Source organism: Aotus nancymaae, unplaced genomic scaffold (assembly GCF_030222135.1).
Source record: "Aotus nancymaae isolate 86718 unplaced genomic scaffold, 86718_ANA_hifiasm-v0.15.2.pri h1tg000036l, whole genome shotgun sequence".
Lineage (NCBI taxonomy): Eukaryota > Metazoa > Chordata > Mammalia > Primates > Aotidae > Aotus > Aotus nancymaae.
The window spans coordinates 11,841,279-11,865,911 of NW_026988450.1; the positions used below are offsets into that span (position 1 = coordinate 11,841,279).

Here is a 24,633-nt window from a genome sequence, read left to right on the forward strand (position 1 = left end):
ACGCGTGTCAGTTTATTTCTTTCATTTAATGTTTTCTCTGCCATTTTTTTAGCCTCTCACGCCTCCACTATTCTGTGTGGTGGTCACACGCTAGGCGGAGCTGCCAGGACTCTGCCCCTCACTGCTAGCGCAGGTTGCCGGGCAGGCAGGAGCACAGTTGTAAAGACCACAGGCTTCACGTACCCTGAGAGCTCCATTTGAATATGGTGCTTCCATTTTTTTCTTAAGTCATCTTAAATACATACTTAACTTTCCCTAAACCTCAGTTTCCTAATACGGTAATTGTACCGATTGCACAGAATCATTATGAGAATTAAATGAGATAATGGCTGTGAAGTTTTTTTAGCATAGCATGTGGCATGTGGTACATGCCCGATAAATGTTAAATGTTTTTATTATAACTACTATTGCAGTGGTTGTCAAAATGAGCTTTTGGAGTTCTTTTCTTTTTTAACTTTCTACCCTTTCAGTTTGAAGTAGAAAGATTTTCCCTTATTTTGGAAAATAAGATATCATCTATCAATGCCTTAAAAATCAGCTTATTAGATTCTCCATAAGGCAGACAAAAATTCATAATGTTTTTATGGGAGGGGTGAGCAAAAATCACCATCACATTACTGTATTTCTTTTCAGTTGAATCTCTAGAAGATATTACTATATATAAAATACCAGCTGCTTTCTAAGTGTCTCATTTCTTTTTAACTTCAACCAAGGTGAAAACCATCACTGAGTTTTCAGAAACTTCAAATGCAGGTTAAGTTGACATCCTGTTTCGTATTGCTAGGGATGGTCGCTGGTATTCCCTCTAGCATGCAAGAAGTTCACCCACTGACCTATAATGTATATAGCTCTATATAGAGACAGTTCAGCAGTACTAAGTCTTTGTTAAATATAAATTTAAACTTAAACAGATACGTTAAATCCAATGATCCACTTCACCCCCTTGTTATGAGCACCTTCCTGTGTTTTCATGGTGTGCCTTCCAAAACCCCGAGATGATATTATATACTTTAGTGAATGGCTTCCTCTTGAGTGGCACTGAAGACCCAGTTGTGAACTCAGTTGATTTATGAAGGCTATCACACTCAGGGTCTTTATAATCCTTCTTTATCCTAATCTTTTTTTTTTTCTTAAAAACTAACTTCGTATGTTTTAAAGAGAGGGAGACACACAAGAAAATTAAAAGGATGGTTGCAGTATAATTTAGTAGCTAAATTAAAAAAAAATAGCAAGGAAGGTAGTTCACATTTTTTCAAATAAGTAAGGAAGGTTTACATTTTTGGAGACAGTTTTTATCCATAAAAAAACATTTATCAACAATGCTGTAACACCATTGCCATTTTTTAAGAATTTGCTATTTAGAATGAGAAGAGACTTTTATGTAAGAATTGAGCTTGGAACCAGGTTTTCTCTTCAAGAAAGAGTGGTTATATCTTTGCTCAAGTTTAAATATAGGGAGAAGACCCTTTTGTTTATTGTCTTCGAACTTTGTAAACTATAGTTTTTAAATATTTTTAACAATATTTGTATATATTTTTAAATAAAAATATTGATAAAAACGATATTGAAAAAAGTAAACAGAAAACCTATTTATCTAATGCCCATCAGTTGTAATATGTTTACTAAATATTGTGTATAATGTTTATATGTATTTTACTGAATTATAATCTATATGCAATCTATGTATAAAATGAAATGTTTCCTGAATTTTATACTATAGAGTAATTGCAATCCAGGCTGTCATTTATGTTCAGTAAACTCAAGGTTTAAGAAAAGAAAAGCCTTTTAAATATAACTGTGTACTGAAATTTGTCGGAAAGTATCTAGTATTTTCCAAGTTTTTTTTTGAAGAAGGTTTGCCATGTACTTTGATATCATGCTAATAATGAATGTTTGTAGAAAATGTATAACCTAGTACTGTCAGTGAACTTTCTGTCATGATGAAAATGTTCTGTATTTTCTCTGTCCAATATGGTAGCCACTAGCCACAAGACACATTCTATAGGAGCTCATCAAATGTGATATGCTGGGACAGAGGAGAGGGAGCGAAGAGGGATCTTGCAGGGTGGGGAGAGAATGGCATTCAGAGGCCTCCTGCTGAAGGAGCTGTCTTCAGGGCTGAGCTATTCCTGATGGCTGGAAGCTAGCCAGGACCAAGGGTCACATGACAGCAGCACAGCGGCCCCTGGGGAGGGAGGTGGGAGAAGATGGGACTGCAGAGGTGAGGCCAGTAAGGAAACTGGGAGTCTTGTTCTACAGGAGTAAAGGGGCAGGAAGTAAGATGAGTTAAGTTTTAGAGTTTGAGATTTAGTTGGGACATTGGACCTTGTGAATATGGAGCTTAGTAGAGAGTTTATGATCTTGAGGCCTGGGAAGAGGAGCAGAAGCTCTTTAAACCTAGCACAGACCCCCCTGGCCTGTCCCTTCCCCTCCTGACCTGAGCCCACCACTCACTTGGACATCCTATCACTGCTCCTATCCTTTGTCTGGCTTGAGGGCCAACTTCTGGGGCTTCAGTGGTAGATAGATAATCACCTCCCACCGCCATCAGTCAGTGGGCTGAGGTCAGAGAGGAAAAGAGAAGCATACGTGGGTCTGAATTCACAAACATGCCTTAACTTTCATCTGAAGTGACTGAAATATTTCACCGTTCATGAACCATTAAGGTTTTAAAAGTTTATTTAAAAATTATGTGCAATGAAATCACAAGCCATTTTGGATTAAAAATAAGTAAGATTGAGCTAGTTCAACTAGTACTGGAAAATGGCTGTACCTTTTTATTTTTCGTATCAAATTCTGAGAACTTTTTCTGGGTCTCTTTCTAGGAGTGCTTTTGTTTGGCAGTGCCTCTGTGGGAATGAGATGAGGGATTAATTAGTTCATGGTAGAAAGGGAATATTTGTTGCTGACATGTTGACTCTTACTTAGGATATTCAGAGATGAAGTAAGAAGCTCATTCATCTATTCAGCCATTCATTCATTCATTCACTCATTCACCAGTCAACATTGTTGTGCATTTACAATATGCTGGCTGCTATGTGAGGTCCTGAAGGTGTAGAAATAAGCTGTTCTTCCCTTTAAAAATCCCAGTTATCATGCAGTGATCTAACTGCATTTATGCAGAGATAAATACAGACTTGTATAGGAGAAGAAATACAGGGCCAGGAAGGAAGGTGAAACTGGAGCCAGGTGAAAGGGGTGATGAAGGAGAAACTTACACAGACATACTACAGAACATGTTGCTTTCAGAGAACAGCAAATGTTGCAACATTGCCTTGGACCAGTCTTCAAAATGTGCCTTCATTTATGTGTGCATTTGTTAGTTCTACAAAAGGTTCAGGGCACTGTGTTGAATGCTCTGGAGGTGCAGCTGCTTTAAGGTGTAAATGCATGAGGCAGCATGAGTGCCCTTTTCAAGAGCAGAGAGCACATGAGCAGCTGCAGTACCCAGACTGAGGAGATGTGACATCCACATTAACATTTGAAGGCGTGGTGGGACTTTGATATTCCACCCGTAGACAATAGGCCTCTGGTATGTGTCAGTGTCTGCATTAGATGTTGGGGATATGCATACCCACACACCCACCCACACATGCATGCACACACATGTGTATGTGTGTATAAACGACGGGAGTATAACATGCTGCTGTCCTTCAGCAGCTCACAGTCTAAAGGACTAGAGGATCTAATAATAGTCAAGCAACGTGATGTATGTTACTTGGCCTTGTGAGAGCACTTGACTCCACCTGGAGAGATCAGGGAAGGCCTTGGGAAGGGGTTATGTTTAAACTGAGTTTTGAAGGTTGAGTAGGAATTAACTTAGAGGAGAGAATGGGAACGGACACTGTAGGCAGGAGGACTGATACATCCACAAGCACTAAATTGGGAAAGAGCAAAGTGCCTTTGTGCGGCTGCCACTGCTGGGCTTGTGGGTTGCAGCATGTGTGGTGGAGAGGCAGGACATGGGACAAGAAGGCCTGGGGCAGCCCCCACGAGCGACACTGAGGGTTTTGGCTTTCAGCGTGGTTCACAGGGAATCACCAGTCAGTTATACAGAGGCATGGGCATTTTACATTTTAGAATGATCTTGCTGAAATCAGAAGACACGTTGACCAAGATGAGACCAGCAGGAGGAAGACACGCAAAGAAGCCCTTTGGTTCGGGCGTGGACTAGAGAAGCGCAGGTGGAGGAGATGGCTGCTGGGAAGATTCGCCAGGAGGCAGGTCTTCACTACCAGGTGGACGTGGCCAGTGGGGTGGAGAAGAAACAAAGTTTTTCTCTGGGTTGGATGACTGTGTATCACAGCGACATTAACCAAGCTGGGAAATGGGTGGTTGGCAGAGGAAGGTGATTCTGATTTTTGGCATGCTAATCTTGAGATGCCAGGAGGAAACATCCTGTCTCAGGTGGAAATAAGCATCTAACTGTGCTCTGCAGACATGGAATCCTGATGACCACCCAGACTTAAGGAAGAACATAGAGGAACCAAGTCAGGAAGGGGCGGATGAGGGAAGAATGATCAGTGCGAGAGATGATAGAGAGTAACGGTAGTAGCAAAGGGTCCCCTAACTTTGATTTTTGAAAAACTTCAAATCCATAGGAAAGTTAACCGAATAATAGAGTGCACAGCTGCTTATCATTCACCTAGAACTAACAGTTGCAAACACTTTGTCACTTTAACTTTAATCCATTGCTGCCATTGCCCTCCTGAAGGAAGCAAGGGAGGAGGCCATGGAGATATTTTGGCGAGAATGCTGAAGGCAGAGGCAGCCTGTGCTAAGGCCGGGAGGTAGAAGGATGTGTAGCTTGTTGTCTGTTGGTAAGGAATTGATGTGGCTGGGGTGAGAGAAAGGGGAGAATTGGAGGAGAACGGTTAGGGGAGGCGGCAGGGGTCCATATCATCGAGGGCCTTGCAGGCCATGGTGAGGTGAGGACTTCAGATTTTCCTGTGAAGGAGATGGGAAAGTACTGGAGATCTTTCAGAGAAACGTGATAGAATCTGATTTGCATTTTGAAAGGATTGCTCAGACTCTGTAGCAAATTGACCAGGGTGGAGGGCAGGGCTAGCAACAGGAGACCAGGTAGAGAGGCAACTGCTATAGTCCAGCAGGGTCTGATGGCACTTGGACAAGGATAGTGGGGGGAGAGGCCACTGGGAGTATGTCCTTTGTCTACGTTGAAGGTGGAGGCAGCGTGCTTTACAGAATGGATTAGAGGTGATTCAAATGTAAGACTAAGTGAAGGGTCAAGGGTGACTCAAATTTTTGGCTTCTGCTACTGGCGTGGCAACAGTTTGGGGAGAGGGGTTGGGTGGAGAAATCAAGAACCTGTTTTGGAATGCATTAAATTTGAGGTGCCTTTTGGGATGTCTGCATGGGTCTGTGGAATAGACAGCTGGATAGAGAAGTCTGGAGTTGAAGGAAGTGGTCTGGGTTGGAGAAAGGACTTTGAGAATCATTGGCATATAGGTAGTATTTAAAGTGATAGGTAGATTCCTTCCCTGGGAGAGAAGAAAAAGCACAGATAGAGTTGAGATCCAAACACGGAGGCCTGGAGCACCCCAGAAATTATAGGTCAAGAAGTTGATAAGAAACCAGGAAAAGCCCGGAAGGCAGGAGGAGAGAGAGCTGTCCTGCATGTCATGCAAAGAAGCAAGGAGTGAGCGGCTGTGACAGGCGCTGCTGATAGGTCAGGTGGGATGAGAGAGGAGAGCCTTGGAGGGCACCTTGATGAGAGCAACTTTTGTGGAATATTAGTGTGGTCAGAGCAAGTTCAAGAGTGAATGGGAGGAGAGGAAGTGAAAACAGCAAATATTGTGGCTCTTTCAAGGATTCTGATCTGAAGAGGAGCAGAGCTGGAGGAAGATGTGTTAATAGAGGCTAAGCAGATGCTTGAAAAAGTGAAGAAGGTGAAGTAGAAGGTTGTGCAGCTGGAAAGAAGGTCAGGTAGGAGGCAAATTCAAAAGTAGGTTGGTAGATGACTTTGGAGGAGATAGCTATTTAAATTAGTCCTCAAGGCAGACTTGTTTTAAACGATGGGCTGTTTGAAAGAATGTTGCTACAAGGGTCTGTGTGGGAGTGACCGAAAGCCAGTGCAGAGCTCGCCTTGGCTGGTGTTCAGTGGCTGCCGAAGCTCATAGCACTCTGGTGGTGGATATCCATGCTGTGCTGTCGCAGCCACATGCTCAGCTCTGCTGGGAAGAATTTGGGTCCCCAGAGGCTTCCTGTCCTTAACTCCCTGAAGTCAATGCTGTTCGCCTGCCCGGCAGCTCTGTGCGGGACTCCTCACGGTGCTAGGGCTCACCCTGAGTGACTGCTGTTCTTGTTCTTTCTGACTTCTTCCCTCCTTCCCCGTCACCTCTTCGTGGTTTATTTGCTGTAGATCTAGGATTTCAGAGGCTCACAAACATGAATGAAGTTTGTATACTTAAGCATCGTCATTCTGTGCATGGTGAACTGTCCGATAATTATTATTTTATGACATATTCAGCATAGACTAAAGTTACTGTGAGAAAACCTCACAGATGTTAGGTATCTGTGAAATGAGATGGTATTTTATAGGAATGTTGTTCTGAAAGTTTTTTTATGGGAAAAGTAAATTGTATTTGAAGGTTTTGTTTAGATTTGTAATTGTAGTATATTTTATTTTATTCTGGTCTTTCTATCATAGTTTTTCAAATCAATTTTATTTTTCTGTGTGTATCTGAGAAACTTTCTTGATACTTCCCTCTGAAATCATCTTTACTTCCCTCACCCCCTGTTACAGTTATCTCATTCCTTACTTTATTTTCATTTTTGAAGTGTGGAGCTATAGTTATCATTGAAACAGGACCAGAGCAGAGACCCCCAGATAGTCTGAGAGAAGAGATTTTAGAGATCAGCTCCTCCAATTCCATTCTGGATGAGGAAGTTGAGGAGTTGAGGCATCTTGAATTGTTTTCCCACATAATTGTTATGGTCAGAAACCAAGACCTTATATTAAATCCTTTAAGTTTTGCTATCCTTCCTTCTAACAACTTCTCTAAAAGGAGCCACTCACAGGGAGTGGGGAGTGTACTTGGATGGGGTGGTTGCAGCCCTGCGATACCATGTGCCGCTCAGTGTTAGGGCCATCCGGGCCAGCGCCACCCTGACCCTGTCCTCCAACCTGTATTAGGTTGGTCCTTCCTCATTGAGATAAATTCGTTCTGCATATTGTTTCCTGTTTGCCAGCTGTCCCAGGGGAGGGTGGGGGTGGTGACAGATTCAAAAACCTGTGAGATTGCTCCCCAAATAATTGCTATTTACAGTTCTGAATTCACTGTAGTAGAAACTAAAGAGAAAATCTTTAGGTTCTTAAATTAGGGACGTGGTCAGTACTAGACTAGATATTAGACAATTATTACATTTTGGAACTACAGAGCTTATTCAGATAATTTTGAATAATAATATTAAGCTACTGTGAAAACAAAACGTGCACTCTTTTGTTTGAAGTATTCATACATAAATATTGCTAAAACACTCCATTTTATGTGAATAATTACATTCTTATTCATCACCCCAAATTGTATTTTAAATGCAAATATCAGAAAATTAAGTATTTGTATTTTAGGCTGAAATGAAGATATTCTGTAATAAGTCATCTAAAGAAATATGATTTCAAAGTAGGGATGAATCTTTGATATATACAAGTTGAAATAGAAACAAACCTCAAATACAAATCCTTTTGTAATAGCATCTCTGTAGCATTTTTCAAAGCGTTCAAGTATTTCCAAATAAACGTGTGTTTAAGAACTCTAAGGCTGCCAAATAGATGTTGACGCTAAGGCCAGCCTAAATCACACAGCCGTTTAAACTGAAACAGCTCAGTTCAGAGGGTACTGCTGTTTTATAACCATATTTAAAAATCTGTTCCTCTTTTACTCCCTCAAACTGGGTTCAGGGATATAATGGATCCCATTATAGGTAAAAGGTCTGTGACTCAGCCATCGAGCTACTCAAACTCTTGGCTGTTTTAATTGCCACCATTAAAGCTTTAGTACTTTTATCTCATAAAAATAGATATCATTGATGTAAAAATGTGTGCCTATTGAAGATCCATGTGTACCTCTGCCCTTATAGTTAGCTAATCAACCATTTGAGTTGGAAGTTAGTTAGGTTTTATGCAGATGGGAACATGACATAGATCACAAATTTATTCAGATTTAGTCATTTAATTAAGAAAAAAATTCCATGTAGTAATAAGGGCAACATCTAACTAGAATGTCTTCCAAGATGAAACTTGTTTTGGTTTGCCTTTTAACTACATTTAATTGATGGAACGAAGGTGGATTTTTACTAATCTCTTTCTTGAACCCAAGAGAATAGTGTTTCTGTGATTCTAATACTGTGACTTAAGTGATTCAGGGAAATACATGAATCACTCTTCTGTCCCTGTTCGACACATCTGTTTAAGTGTGGTAATTGGAGATGTTTCTCTGGCTATATTTCGGTGTATACTTGTAGGCAAAAATAAAGGCCTGCAAAGGGGAAAATAGCAAAGTGTGAAGGAAACTCCAAGAACACAGTGGAAACTAAATATTAAGTTGTGAAAAGCTAGTTTGTTCTGGGCTTTTCCTTCTAGTATTTGAGCATGTCACAGCCATTCATTATTCATATTGCAGTATGCAAACGAGGTGCAGTGACTCTAGAAGGGTTCTAAAACCAGTACATCTCAGGAAAGCTTAACTTCCTAACCACTGTGTACCTACACATTGCTTCCTCTGTTGTGAAAATAAATTAGCAAATAATTGGTGGGACAGTTTACTGAGTTATTCTGTCCTGCGGTTGTAATTGTGGGATTGTATTCAGATAGGAGAAAATGTTAACTGTAAAAGGGACTCAAATCTGAACAGTTCTAAAACTAAAACCTACCCACACAAAACATTTGTGAGCTGATATACATAACCAGGCTTCTATTCTTGCCCAGCTGTGTAGATTCAATTATAATAATTTTCTCAGTTGCATAACACTGCTGTTTGTTTATTACTGTGTTATTAGTCAGTGAATGAACCTCCCTCTTTTTGACCCCTCAGCAGTGTTTATAAAACACTTAATTGCTTTGGTGTCTTCTGTTTTGTGTGTAGTTCCAGCTGGAAGGAGTCATGGGGACACAGTCCCCTCTAAGTGTAAAACTGACTGTTTCTAATGTGCAGCAAACTTTCTTTCCAAGTAAGTATCAGGAACCTTTAATACTGCTTATAACACAGCTGCTTAGGTTTTTTTGGCTTGAAAATAAAGAGGTTTTTTTTTTTTCCTTTTTAATCTCCCTGTGATGATTTAAGTGGTAGTTAACTATCTAGCTTGTTAGACTCTAGCTTTTTAAAACGCTGTTTTGCTTATCGTAGGCACTCCCTTTATCTCACCTGGACTCTTCCTGTCTGAACGAGTCCTAACTCTGTCCAGCTGTTACCTTACACCCGGTTCTCTTTGTCATTACATCTTCCATTTCTTTGGAGAAACTTTAGCAGAATTGTATGATCTACAGCGATTAGGTAGTAGGCATAATGGTTGAGAATGTGGGCTTTGCCAGAGAGGTTGCCTGGTTTGAATTTTGACTCTTCGTTTCGTATAACCAGCTTTTTGTGATGTGGGCCAAGTTTCTTAACCTCTTTTGATGGCTTCATTTTCCCATCTGTAAAATGGTGATAACTTCATTGGTTGTCTGGAGCACTGCTGGGCACAGAGGTGCTCAGTGATACCACAGCAGTGGCCTCTTTAAGGCTTAAAGGAAGTCCTTCTGTGCTGTCTTTATGTGAAAGGATAAATATCTCACTAGGAAAGGGGAATCCTAGATAGAAAAACAATTTCACATGAGAGTTGCAGAAGGTTGTAAAGTATTACATTAGTTGTTTATCGTTATGTGACATCTTACAGGTTGAATATCTCTCGTTCAAAATGCTTGGATCGAGAAGCGTTTTGGATTTCAGATCTTTTTCAGATTTTGGAACATTTGCATTATGCTTATTTGTTGATCACCCCTAACTCAAAAATCTGAAATTCAGAATGCTCCATTGAGCATATCCTTTGAGTGGTATTTCAGTACTCAGAAAGTTTCAGATTTTGGAGTATTTGGATTTCAGATTTTTGGATTAGGGGTACTTGCTCTGTGTCGCAAACTTTATGGCTTAAAACAATATCTGTTTCCTCTCTCAGTTTCCATAGATCAGAATTTGGGCATGGTTTAGCTGGGTCCTTGACTAGGGCTTCATGAGGCTGTAGTCAGAAGTCATTAGAACTGTGTTCTCATCTGGAGTCTTGACTGGGGAGGAATCCACGTTCAGGTTCATCCAGGTTGTCCACAGAATTTATTTCCTGCACTGTATGACTTTCAGGGGAGGGTTTCTGTAATTGTGTGTTGCCTGGGGCCACCTTCAGCTCCTGAAGTCCACCTGAAGTTCTGTGCCATGTTGGGTTCCCCACCTTGGTTGCTTTCTCAAAGCCAAGCCAGCAACATAGAGTTCCCACCCTCAAGAAGGGTCCCCACCCTCTTTAAAAGACTCCACCAATCAGACCTAGCCAGAATAATTGCCCTTTACGTAACTCCAAACCAATTGATTTGGAAATCTCGATCACACACTTGAGAAATCCTTTTACCTTGGCTGTATTCTGTTGGCTTGAAGGTCACAGTTCCCTTCAGCCTCAGGAGATAGAGATAATGGGGCCTGTTGGAATTCTGCCTCCCCACAAGATGTACATGAGTTTTTATAGGAAGAGAGCAGTCTATCATTAAGCAATTATTGCAAACTAAATTTGCTAGACTCTCAGTCTTTGAATCCTGGAGAACTTGCCTAGAGTGTGTAAATTAACTTTATCACTGTGCTTCTTATAAATTGATTTTTTTTCCTTTCAAAGATTGTTCTATTCCCAATTCTGCACAAACTCCTGGGATTGTCCAGTGTTGCAGACACACCTTTGACAGTCTTTGAAGTTTGATTTTTAACATTCTTAGGAACAGCATAGTAAGTTACTTTTAATATTGACCCTTTTAAGGTAGTGGAAACTTAAATGCAAACTTGGTAAAAATTGCTTTTCCAGAGTGAAAGCCTGCATTTCTTCTTTCCAATTTAAAGATTAGACTTGCTGTTGAAGATACCAGTGATAGCAAAATACAGTGTTAAGTAAACTAAAAAATTGTTGAATTGAATGAAACTGTTTTTAGTAAGTTTGGACTTTGTCTTTAGTGTTTTTGAATAGGCTCTGTCCATGCAAAGCATTTTGACCAGCCAGGAAGCACTGTTGCTGTTTTTTGTTTTGCCCAGTTTGATCCCTAGTAAGCTGGGTTGCTTCAGGTGTGGGTGTCCACTACCAAATCCAAACTTCCAGACACCTCTTTGAGAGCACTTATGGACCTTAGGGCTAACTTGAAATGAACAAGACAGATGCCTGTGAGACTCAAATTGGTTCTGTAGATTCTCATTCATGTATTAAGAAGAGCCCACTAAGGCAATGGCACTTCATGCAAGGTGGTGAAGAAAAGAGAGAAGGGAGAGAATGAAATTTACCTGTTAAGGCCCATGAACATACTGCCTTTGCTGTTTATACTTCTAGAAAATAATGTCTAGTAAAAGAACGCTTGCCGATTTACTGCCCTAAGGAGCTTAGAAATTTAGAACGAGAGGGTGAAAGTATGCTCAGATTCCTCTAATGGGCTCATATTTTGGTTTGCTTATGATTAGTCAGAGGTACCATGATGTTCACATTGGAGACCCTGCCCTTTCTTGGGTTGTTGCTCTTATTCTGTCATTTCCATTCTGTCATTTATAAAGCAGCAACAATATCACTCACCTCACCAACCTCATAGAGTGATTATAGGAATCCGAGAGAAGAGGTATGTAAAATGCTCAGCACAGGGGGATAGGTGGGCAGCCCAGCTGCCTCAGGGGGCTACCCCTCTGCTTGTGGCCTGGGAGACTTAGCAATTTACTCACTGTTACTGCAGTGAACTTTGCATTGTGTTGCATTTGTGATGGTTTTGCTCCTTTCCTGCCCAGAAAAGTGATGGTTTCTGTGGGCCCTCTTTCCTCTCTCAAAATTACTTCAGGGATAGGAGATGTTCAAGATCAGGGACACAGTCTAAATACTGGCATACACTTTTTAGAAGGCTAGCACATGTAAAAACATCATTCAAGTCTCGTATAAACAAGCTAATTTTTGCAAGCATTTATGAAGCAACAGAGACACATCAAAAGCATGTTCAATTTAACATCAGTTCAACTCTGTGCCCTAGGGGTGTGTGTGTAGATAAACAGGCTGTTTCAACTATATGGCTCCTAAATGCAAGCCTGTGACTTCATCTGGTACTTTTCCTAAGAAGTAGCAATGGATCTATGACAAAGATGGAGATCTTTGAAATACAGTAAGTGGCGAATTGGGGAGAATTTTCAAGGAAGGGCAAGGAGCGGGCTTATTTTTTGTGGTTCTCGAGGAATTGGTTCAGTCCCTGGGACAAAGTGGGTCTCGATATTGAGTGCATTGAATCATGCTAGTGGAGTGATTTTGAGACTCACAGTGGATAATGTTTGTTAGCTGCAAAACACAGTAAGAATGCCAGTTCTTACCTACGTTTTTATCTTTGGGTGAAATTAGTGATTCTCTAAAGCTTTATTTTGGAACTAGAGTTCTTCCCCAACTCTTTGAAGGCAAAAATCTCAAATTTGTATTAAATTTTTTAGCCATCTTAACCTGCAGATTAGGGTTAGGATCTGAAATAGAAGTAAGGCTTTGATGGTTTTGGAGAAGGACAGCAGTCTGCTTCCTCGGCTTGTGCTGCAGCTATGACTAGGGTTGGAGAACTGCACAGCCACCCGTCTGGCTGAGGCTACCACTGTGGGGTCCTGGTCACATTCCAGAGCTTCTCACAGAGGCTTGGTAAAGTACATGGGTTTTGTAGCAATAGCTCCTGTGTTAGAATTTCAGTTTTGCCATTTTCTAGCTGTGTAACTTTGGGTAAATTAATCTTAAGGTTTCAGTTCCATTATTTATAAAGCAGTGATAATATCACCTCACCAGCCTCACGTGCTGAGGAACTGAAGAGAAGAGGTATGTGAAATGCTTAGCAGAGCACATGGTACATGTAACTGTACTACAGATGATTAAAGGAAACGTCATTCAGTACAGCGTTGCAGGATGGCTGTAGGACTTCCTGATACCTTGGTGCTGTCTCTCCCCTCAGCACCCTCGTCCCATTGCCTTAGGAGGGCAGCCTTGTTGGCCCAGCAGCATGGCTCTGTGCTTGCAGAGCTGACCCTCACCCACTTGCACCCTGGGCCTGCAGGGCAGCACCCAGACAAGGGTAGACAGCTGGTCAGAGTCATGGTGGTGGAGAACAGACAGGAAAGGGGAGACGGCTGGAAGGGCAGTGGTGGGTATGATGGAGGGTAAATGCCTTGTTCCTTTCCACTAGGAGGGAGCCTTGTTTCAGTTGGAATTTCTCAGACATTTAGAAAAGGGTTTAGCATTGGCAGGGTTTCACTGCTTATGTTATCCCAGTCAATCTGACTGTAGAAACACCACTACAGTTTTACGCATTAAGAATGCTGTTGGACAGTTCCTGTGGTATTGCTCCACTCCTAAATATGGAAAACATGCTTAGTGTTCTGTTTCTGATGTGAAACTTTTCAACATTAAATCTAACATGACTGACTTGGTTCATTATTTTCATGGTTTTGGATGCTACTAATTCAGAATGTGTTTATAATTCAGATGCTGTAAAGGTAGGTGGTTTATGTTAATTTTTAGCCATTAAAGATTTTGTTTGTATGGTGAATCTGTTCAAAAGACAGCTTTAAAACACAAGCAGAAAGCCAAAGATTCAAAAATGTCTTCACATACTTTTTCAACTAGATATTTCAACAGTAATTTAAAATTTTTGTTTATAAAATTTAATGATAATGAGGTACACACTAAATTATTTCATTATGATATTTCAAAATTCGTTTTAACTTTGTGATTATCTTGACTGTGTATATAACAAAAATTATACAAGTCATTCTTATATGATTATACTACTTTATTCCTACTAGTGACTTCAATTAAGAATAAAATAAACTCAGCCAATTCAGTAAGCTGTTTCAGTGCATTTTATATAAAGTTGTATTTGTGCATAGAGTAATATGCTATTTTTAAAAAACATTTGGTAATGTTTTGAGAAAGACAGATGGACAGATACACACACTTACTTACCCCTGTGCTAGAGAAGGTGATGAATTTGCCATGCCATCGCTATATCAGTATATTCAAAAGTATATTTTGAAGGATGTAGATTTTGTTGGAAAGAAGGGAAGCCATGGCTAAACACCCTTAGGACACTCTCTGTACTGTCTCCAGTGCCCCCATTTGCTAGTCTGTTAAGGGCTTGGAAACTCCTGCAGTGAAGAAAACTGAATTTTGGTTAGCACAGATTTTTTTTTTTTTTTTTTTTTTTTTTTGAGACAGTGGCTCTGTCGCCTAGGCTGGAATGCAGTGGCATGATCTCAGCTCACTACAACCTCCATCTCCCAGGATCAAGCGATTCTTCTGCCTCAGCCTCCCAAGTAGCTACGATTACAAGTGCATACCACCACACCTGGCTAATTTTTTGTATTTTTAGTACAGACAGGGTTTCACTATGTTGGCCAGGCTGGTCTCCAACTCCTCAGGTGATCTGCCTGCCTTGGCCTCCCAAAGTGCTGGGATTACAGGCGTGAGCCACCACGCTCAGCTTAGCACAGAATTCTTTAAATTCATGTTACTTGAGACCTCTTTTTATGTGACACATTTGAATATCCTTAACTTGTTCTCTACTTTTTGCCTTCTCAATTAATTCATATAGTCATTCAATAAATATGTTTTTCTGGAAATTGTTAAGAATAAGCTGAATAAAACTAGCTGGCATATATAAGACTTGAACTTGGTCCTGAGTTCATGAATACTGATTTTAACTAAGCAGAAAATATTTCAGTTCTTGATTCTCTTAAGAAATTTTTGTGCTTATTTATATCAAATAATTAAAGTTTACAATTATCCCAGTTGACCATTCAAACTAATATCTGCTCATCTTGATCCTCCTCCCTTACAAAGCAGATTTTAAAAGCTTGCTTGTGAAGCGTTTGTATGTCTGCAGTCACCCAGTCTTAGGCAGGATTTGTTGTCAAGCTGGTTCCTCTGCCTCCCCGCTTCTCTCAGCCTGGGACAGTTTTCAGAAAACCTCTCTGGTCTCAGCCTGGGTAAGGTGGTGTGTACTCTTTCCCAGCAGGTACTATGGCTGCCTTGTTTACTGTTAGAACCTCAAATGTTTGTTAAATAAATGAATTGGGCACTAGATACCAAATGCATTTTTGTTCTTATCAGTGTCATTGTTACAGTCTCAATAGGACTTACTGAACCTTTGCTAAATGCTCTTTTGAATCATTGCACATTCTTCTGGCTGAAGATCGAGCTTCAGTCTTCATACCAGAATTCCTTTTTTGAAGAGTGTAGAGGGGTCAAGAACCTGGGGAATACTGGAAAAAATAAAAGTTAAGAATGTCTGTAATAGAAATACGTCTCCAAAGCCATTTTTAAGATACCAAATAGTACGTTTCAATCTTAAATGACTACTTGATACTTGTATTTTCATGAGCCATTTAAGCAATAGTTTAGTGTTCTTAAAGCTTGTATTCATTGTTATATGGGTCATAATTGGCCTGCCTCTTCTTCACCAGAATCTTATTTTCTCTGAGAGCACAAGTGCCTCTTCCTCATTGCCTCCCCTTAGCTTAATTTGTGGGGAGGCTTTTGTTTCCATAAGTACCGTGCTATTCTGGTCCGCTTGGTACCATCTTTTCTTTTTTATAAAGCATTATTTTGATTTAGGCTTGTTTGTATGTAAACAAACATGTACATACATTTGTCTATAAATAAAATGTTTGTCCTTCAGTGCCCTGTATTACAAAATGTTGCTTTGCAGAGATCGTACATGTTGGAGGCATTGCACACACTTTAACATTGCATCATTCGCTCATGCTGTACTCAAAATTGCTAACAGGCTAAGGCTTCAGCAATATAATTAAGGCAAAACATGATGAAATTAGATAGCTTTTTAAGCCAGAAAATGCTGATGAGTTGTGGAAGAAAAGCACATTGAGATAAATAAAAACTTTCTTTTTTACGTATCTTTTCGTTTTCTTTGATGATTCTCCTGTGCTTAAAAGAAGCAGAGGGAAGCTCCCACTTCCCCCTCCAGTCTCCTTTGGTTAAATTTGCATCTTGTCCATCCTGCTGTTTTATATATAATAACTTAGTTGTATGTCTTTTCTAATTTATATGTTCTGGACAATGGAGTTAAGGAAAAGAACGATTGTCTTTAGCTTGTAGTAATTTTTTTCAACACAACACACATACCTTGGTTCATTTTGATTTATAGTTTAAGTATCAGTTACACTGTTTTAAGTTCCAAAAGTTCATGGCAGTCTTTATATATTCCATAATGTTCCAAATGGCATAAGGAATTATAATAGGATATATGTTAAGCAGAAAGTTTGACAGGATGTTATTTAAAAATACCTTCGGTATCTAACATTCTCTATGTTTGCTCTAATAAATGAGAGGTTTTAGGAATGCCCTATATGGTAATATCAGATGTTAATGGCATTGATTACCTGTCAGGCAGTGGGAATTGATGGGAAAATGTCTGCTGTAAAATTAAATAGCATTAGAGAAGACTGTACCATGCATCTGGTGGAGTGGGGGGTGTGGGGGGAGGACATGGCTGGGCCTGGGAGACTTTGTCAGGGTATTACTGGGAGCTCCAGGTTTTTTTCCCCACATGATTAAGGCAGGCCATCTGTTCTTTGTTAAATGTTTACAAAAACAGCTTTTCTCTAAAAGATTTAAGGAGATGTGGGTCTGGTAAACACTATATTTCTGAGCACCTTTTCCACCCTATTTTAGCTAGTACCAAAACATAATTCTGCTGCATATCAAACAGAATTAATACTTTTTTGTATTTTAGCTTCACTTGTTTCCTCCTTATGCAAGATTAAATTTTTTACTGAGTTACTAATTTATGGCTTCATTTATTACTAAAAGGAGCATCTAACATGATTTGTATGCTAAAGTGTGTGGATAAATTTTAAATCTTTTTTGTGTTATGTGTTTTATGCTTTTTCTAATTCATAAATGTGTACCAGGGAATCTCATTAGAAGCTGGTGTTTTGTTACTTGGAGCGAATGCCATGCAGATTAAAGAAAGGTAAACATACCTGGTATTAATTCTCCATTCTAAGTTTTAATCATTGTTTAGACTTTGCTCTTTCCCTGTCTTTCCAGGAACAACTTTTTCTTTCATTTCCTGAAAAATAGCTTGTCCCAAATAAGTTTGATCTCTGTGCCCTGTGCAAAAAAGACAGGGTTTTGGCCTTTTTAATTACATTAGGTAATAATATGTACAAACTAATTCAACTTACGTAAACTAAATAGAAAACAGTTAAATCAGGTCCCATTGATGCTTAGGTAATGATAATTTAGACAGTGCCTTTGTTAACGTGTAAGAGTGTTTGTGAGGAAAGGATAGAGGGGCCGAGGGTAACTTTGGCAGTGTTTAGTTAACTGTGTTATCCCTGCGTGGAAATCTGCTCAAGTACATCTACATCTGTGTGTTCTTCAAACTTTGACCTTGCTTCTGTGTTCTCCTATATATCATTACTCTTTTCCTAGCCTCATTCTCCCTTAGCTATGGCCAGGAAAGGGCAATAGGTATTGTAAGATTTTTAAAAATGCCATGGGATTCTGGGAGAAACTTTGGAAATCACATTATTTCCTAAAAAATTAGGAAATAATATGTACAAACTAATTTGATTTATGCAAACTAAATTTAAAACAGTTAAATCAGGTTCCATTGATATTAGGTAAATTTTAGTTTTATAAACTTTATTTCTTAGAGACAGGGTGAAGTCACCTATCAGTCACCTAACCCAAAACCTTCATTTTGCAGAAAAAGAAACTGAACCCTACATGGGTGAAGCTATTTTTCCCAGATTATACATGGCTAATGGTAGGGCCCGGACTTGAATTTTAATCTCTTGACTCAGAGTTCTGGGCTCTTTCTCTTAAACCAGTGCATCTAGAGAATTAAATGTAGGTTTCCAGGCCGGGCGTGGTGGCTCATGCCTGTAATCCCAGCACTTTGGGAGGCTGAGGCCAGCAGATCACCTGAGGTCAGGAGCTCGAGACCAGCCTGACCTACATGGAGAAACCCCGTCTCTACTAAAAATACAAAATAAACCAGGCATCGTGGTGCATGCCTGTAATCCCAGATACTCGGGAGGCTGAGGCAGAAGAATTGCTTGAACTCGGGAGGTGGAGGTTTCGGTGAGCTGAGATCGTGCCATTGCACTCCAGCCTGGGCAAGAGGAGCGAAACTTCATCTCAAAGGGTGGGGGAAAGGAGGTTTCTGTAGTAGACATGGCAGGTTCTAGTGAGAACAGTATAACCACCTCCTTTTCAGGCAGTGATATTTTTAAAAAATGTTTTTCGGGTCACTGGACACTTTAGAAATTAAGTAAAACCTGTGGAGTCTTTCCCAGAAAGACTGTGTATAAGATGTCAGGAAGAGGCGGACAGAATCAGAGAGCACTAGATTTAGAAAACTAGATTCAGATGTGAGCTCCGTCACTAACTGTGTGGCCTGGGGTGGCCACATCACCTTCTTGGACTTTTCTTTTCTCAAAGATGGGGGTAAATTATCACGTTTTTGTTGTGAGATTCAGGTGAATTAACACATCTAGCTAATATAACCTAGCTTGGTACATGGCATCAAATAGCTGCTCAATAAATATTAGGTGTCTTGGAATCGAATGTACAGTATCTATATTTTAATGTTTGATTCTAACCTTCCTCCTTTGCTCGTAGTAAGCTTTGGCGTGTACATTAGTCACGAGGCTCTGCAGATGTGAGCCTGGGCTCACCTGCCTTCTCCTCTTCTGTAGGTCTAGTACTGAGGAGTGAGAACTCTGGAGCTATTGGCTTTGATGTCAGTCTTAGTTCTGTCACTTAACATCTGTACCTTCTTGGGCAAGTTACTTCATCTTAGAGTGGCAGTGTCTTTAACTATAAAATTTGAAGAATCACCTAACACTTAGGGCTGGTGTAAGGATTGAATGGTACCACGGGTGTAAAGCATATGCCTGGCACATAGTAGATCGTTTATATTACAGTTAGTGTTACATGCCAGAAGAAGCATATGAAAAAGACAGGAAATTAGAGACATATGTAGATTTAACATTTTCAAGTATTTTGTTGAAATGTAAAGGTTCATTAGATGTCATAATTCATGGTATAGATGATAATCCAGCCAGCCCTGCCCTGCTTTAGATGGTAAGCTATGACGGAGGTTGTCATGTGCAGGAGTCACTTCCTCTGATCTTGGCTGACCACTGAGAATCCCATCCCAAATGTGGATATTTTCTACTCTATTGAACACAGTCTCTGGGTGTATCCCAAATGAATGTCAAGAATCTCCTACAAGGCATGTCACATTAATTTATTTGGGTTCTCTCTTCCTTGGTGAAATTTTGAAATGTGAAGGTTAAAGAAGTTAAGAAAACATTGCCCACCTTTCATGTCAATGCAAGAGATTTAACCAATCCAAAATCGTTAAGTGTTGGTATATGCTTTTAATTTGATATTTTAATGTCATTTAAACCAGAAATGAGTTGTATTGTGTAAGATTTATGTGTTATGTTTACACTTTTATTTCAGACTTTCACAGTACTAGAATCTTGCAATGTTCAGTATACTTGTTCTTTTTAAAAATGACTAAATTATATACCTTTAATTTGAGTTTCCATTCTCATATGAGGCTAGAACTCCACTTAGATTTATTCTTTGCGGCATAGCTTTGCTACTGTTTTGCCATTCACCATTTTCATGTAAGCTGTTTAAAAAACAGACAATGTCTTCAGTTGAATGAGTTTTTACTTCCTGAACTGATTTTTTTTACTGTATTAACTAAAGTGGTGTTTTAAAACCTTCTTATTTAAAAGATTGTCTCTTAAATAAACATACTATTTTTTGGATGAGAGAAGATGATAGATTCTACAACTGTATAGTTGGAAAAATATTTGCTACTTGAGTATAGAATAAGTTTCAGGAGCATCAGCCACTAACTTTCAGTTCTTTACTGTGAAGAATGAAACTAATTTTAATTCCTATTTGTGTCTCTTAGCATTCGCCATCGGAGCCCTTTCTAGAGAAACCAGTGCCGGATATGACTCAGGTTAGTGGACCGAATGCTCAGCTAGTGAAGAGTGATGATTACCTGCCGTCAATAGAACAGCAGCCACAACAAAAGAAGAAGAAAAAGAAAAACAACCACATTGTAGCAGAGGATCCCAGTAAAGGTTTTGGTAAAGATGACTTCCCTGGTGGGGTAGATAACCAAGAACTAAATAGGAACTCACTGGATGGGTCTCAAGAAGAAAAAAAGAAAAAGAAAAGGTCAAAGGCAAAAAAAGATCCGAAGGAACCGAAAGAACCCAAGGAGAAAAAAGAGCCCAAGGAACCCAAGACCCCGAAAGCCCCTAAGATTCCCAAAGAGCCAAAGGAAAAGAAAGCAAAAACTGCCACGCCAAAACCTAAATCCAGCAAAAAGTCAAGGTAGGCTGTGGGCAGAAGCAACAACCGCAAAACATTGATGGTACAGAAATGAGAGCCAAGTAGTTACAGCCTGTGAAATGGGGGATGGGGAGGGACACACTGATTTTTGTCATTATTGAGCTGCTTTCTCTAATATCCAAACTAAAAAGCTAAGGCTTATAATGAACTCTTGATTTACAGACCTTACTGGATAAAAATTAAAAATAATTTTTTTATATTTTTGTGAAAACTTACCATTCAGCAAATGGAATGAAGTCAGCAGTATAATTATGTGTGAGAATAGACCAGCAACCTCATTTTCAGTGATGATATCAAACTGGACAGGAAGGATTATAGAAGAAAGGTCACTATATTTCACTAAGCATTCCAGCCCTTCTTCCCAGAGGTTGAACCAGGATTGTTAATTCTCTACACTTAGCAGAGTAAGACTTCCAGGAGCAGGATCGGAATACTAGTGAGCAGCGAAAAAGAAATCAAATAGTACTTGTCCATTGGATATGTGTTCAAGAGTAACATGAATTTTAGGTTCTAGGGAAGACCCTCTTTCACCCCATACTCCCCCTCATCAATTCTCTGACTGCCCCCCAACAAAGAAGCATTTTTACTCAGTAAGAAAAGCTGAGAGGAGAAGACATTGAAGACTAATTTTTTTCATTTGTACCGAATGTTTCTTACAACTGTTCTGAACCAGTTCCAGACATCTGAATCTATTTTTCAGAATGTGGCTCATGTTAGAAAATATAGTTTCCAGATGGAACTATGGTCAGCCTTGGTTAGTCCGAATCTGTTTGCAAACTCCATTAGAAAACACTCTCCACCCTATACCCTCATGTGCACGTGTAAACACACACCTGTGCATGCACACACAGTCAATTCTGCACTTGCTGTGAACTTTTTGAGATTGATGCCCTGTGTGTGCATGCACAGGTACACAAACAGAGGAGATTAATTGTGTGACTAGAAAGATGTTGCCTTGAAGTGAAAGGACAAACCTGGACTTGCAGCTTCTGCTAAAAATAATCTAAACAACTCCAAATACATTATTATGTGGTGTTTTAAAAGTTTGAATCATAGCCATTTAGGAAATTTTGCCCTCAATATTTTTTATGGTGCCAGAGTAACTGAATTATATTCACTAACTCAATCTTACAGATAGTTTAATATTTGCATTTACTTGTGAATTTTCTTTGATGCCTCAGTGTGTGGTCTCCTAATTGAAAACCATCACTTTTTTTTTTCTCCTTGTGAACATTCTTTTAAACTTAACACATTATAAAATCTGTTTTATTTATTTAAGAAATGTTTTATTAAGTGCTATTATTTGCAAGTACTGTTTTAAGAGTTAGGGATGTAAGGGTGAGGAAGAAAGACATGGGTAGAATTTTAGTTTGACTTTATGAGGTGATTTGAAAAATATGTAACTACCTAAAGCTAAGTATTATGCTTTTGATAGGAGAAAGCATAAGCTTATTTCTCCAAAAGAGAAAGAAATCAAAGCAAAAATCTTAAAAAGAATGTAATCTTTTTTCTTTAATCTAAAACATAGGCATCTGTGTTCTAAAGAAGCTTTCTGGAGCTCAGGAAATACATCACCAGTATTAATCTTAGCATCAAGATATATATCTGATTCTAGTTTTCATATTAATTTTTATAGTTATCACCTAATAGTAAAAATTCATTTAAAAAAGAAAAGAAAAGAACACTCTATATTGAATATTGTCGTGGATTTCCAAGTATATCCTTTCAAGTTCTGAATGTACATCAGACTGGCCCTATGTTTAAAAACTTACTTAGCATATCCTTACCTCTTGTAGAGTCCTTTGGGGCAGGTATTAACATGCTGTATTTAACAATGAAATTTGTTAAAATTTCCCCAACAACTGTAAGAAACTCTTTGAAACTTTGAGCACCAAACCTAGTCAGTCCCAGGCATGCCATGTCTTCTTGGTGCAGATATAGACCCTGTGTTTATCCACTAGAGAAGCAGTCGGTGCAAGTATCATAGGCTTGCTGTCCACCCTGAAGCATGAATCAGAGTCTGTCCAGAGTGAAGTGTTTGGCGTTGCTGAATCTGAATTTTGGCTTTGCACTAGAGTCACGAGCTTTTGGTAGGAAGAAAAGGGTGTATTTTCTCTGAAAAAGAGTGTCTAGTACCTTCCCCGCTCCTGCCACTTTTGACTAATAGTCTCAGTCAATGCCTGCCATAGGCACCAGTTATTTTCACCCTAAGTGGTGTGAAAATAATTGGATGGAACACATCTGATGAGCCTAGGGATGTGCAGGTTAAAAGGGAACTGCTGCAATGTGGCCCAAAGACTTAGGATGCCACACTGAGGGGCAGGGCACGAAGAGTGTTGGCGGCGCCTCTCTTGGCCCTGGTCACTTGACCACTTATAAGGCCACTGCTGCTTTACAGTGAAGTGTGGTGAGGACATTCCTGGATTTCCCTGTTGTCGACGGTCAGACGGGTGGCTGTCCAAGCATATGGTAGTTGAATTGAGGTTTTAAGTAAATTAACAAACCAGACCATTATTTTGTTGAACCTCATTGTTTCTCTTGATCTGATAAATTGAGTATGTTGCGTTGTGGTCTCGTTGTTCTACTAAGTGTAGAAAGGAAACAGCGTCCCTGGAGCAAGGATTACTAGAGTGCATACAACTACATGTAAATTCTGAATAGCATAGTAGAATAATTATGTAAATTGAATATGCAGTGATGAAGGTAATAGGGGGTTTGGGTTATGTTAGCACTGGGTTTGAATTGCCATAGCAGTTTGCTTTTAAGCACTGGAATACAACAGTGGCAATTTTGTTTTGCAAAATGTTATGTGATACCAGTTATTTCCATCCTTGAATAAGTTAACTTGATGAATTTGTTTATACAGAAAATAATTTTCCTACAGAGAGCTAAAATAGAGGGAATAAACAGAACTGAAATGAAAAATTTAGCATGGGACTGCTCAGATCTTTATCCTGCAGCCCTGTATGCCATATCATTGCTGTGTTCTGCAAACAAGTGTGCTGTTCTTTGAGCGGGAGGTAAAGGAAGTGGCCCTCGGGTGCTCTGGCTCTCTCTGCACTGTGTCACTGGTAAGGAGAGAGCTTGGTCTGCGTCACTCACACTCACCATGGTGAAGGACATGTGAAGGCTGGCTGTTGTCATAGGCTGATTTTCCTTGTGTGCCTCCTCACTGCCTGGCATCCCATCTTGTTCTGTAAAGTGGCAGAAGCTTGGATTTGTGGCCGTTCCCAGAGAACTGGCCTTTTTGACAACCAAAATATAATCATACATGACTTTCCTCTGCAGGAGGACCTACAAGAATCTGCTCCAAAATTGTTACATAGAGTGGTGGTGAAACAGGAAAGAATGTTCAGCATCACAGAAAGACATGTAAAAACCGTGATGAGAAAAATGGGCCACATTCCTCTTCTCTAACCAGGCTGTATCTTTTTTCTCTTTCCTGTTTTATGCTAAGTATATATTTTTTTCTATCCATTTTTCTAGTGCTCTCCCCAGTTGTCCTTACAGCTTTCAAATATTGGTTGTTAATACTGAAAATAACAGCAAAGACATTTGTGGGTTGGAGAGGATGCCGTTTTGCATATGGAAGGATTCATGGAGCTGGAATATGAGGATTTGCATCCTTTTCAATGCATTTTCTGTTGTGCATGCATGTGCCTTGTGAGATGAGAAAGAATTTGGAGGAAGTACTTCCTTTGAATGATTCTTGAAGGATTTAGTGGTCCATTTAGCTATATAAAGATTCTTTGAATGTACAGAAAGAAGGGAACTTGGCCAAAGATTGTGACTTGACTACTGAAGCTTAAGTTAAATGAAACAACACAGACTTGCTGCTAATGCAGTTTCTAGGAATGCCTTTCATTCCTTGCTTTATACTCTGTCCCCAATGTTAAACTTAGTAGAAAACTAAAATGTTATTTTTCAATTAAGAGTGAAGTTTTATTTTAAACATGCTGTTCTTATTAAAAACACACACAC

General features: G+C 39.5%; 1 protein-coding gene across 7 annotated transcripts in view; it reads left to right on the forward strand.

Moving 5' to 3' along the window:
- CHD7 (chromodomain helicase DNA binding protein 7) overlaps positions 1-24,633 on the forward strand; it is a 178,128-nt gene that overhangs the window by 72,501 nt on the left and 80,994 nt on the right. For 4 of the 7 annotated variants that reach the window (XM_021671224.2, XM_021671267.2, XM_064384223.1 and 1 more), the window contains exon 3: positions 20,204-20,634. In XM_021671224.2, the coding sequence (XP_021526899.2) occupies positions 20,204-20,634 (431 nt within the window). Of the gene's footprint in view, positions 1-3,694; positions 4,239-4,272; positions 5,947-15,204; positions 15,225-20,203; positions 20,635-24,633 lie in introns of those variants that run through there. The other 3 variants (XM_012463730.3, XM_064384224.1, XM_012463732.2) reach the window with 3 other exon arrangements.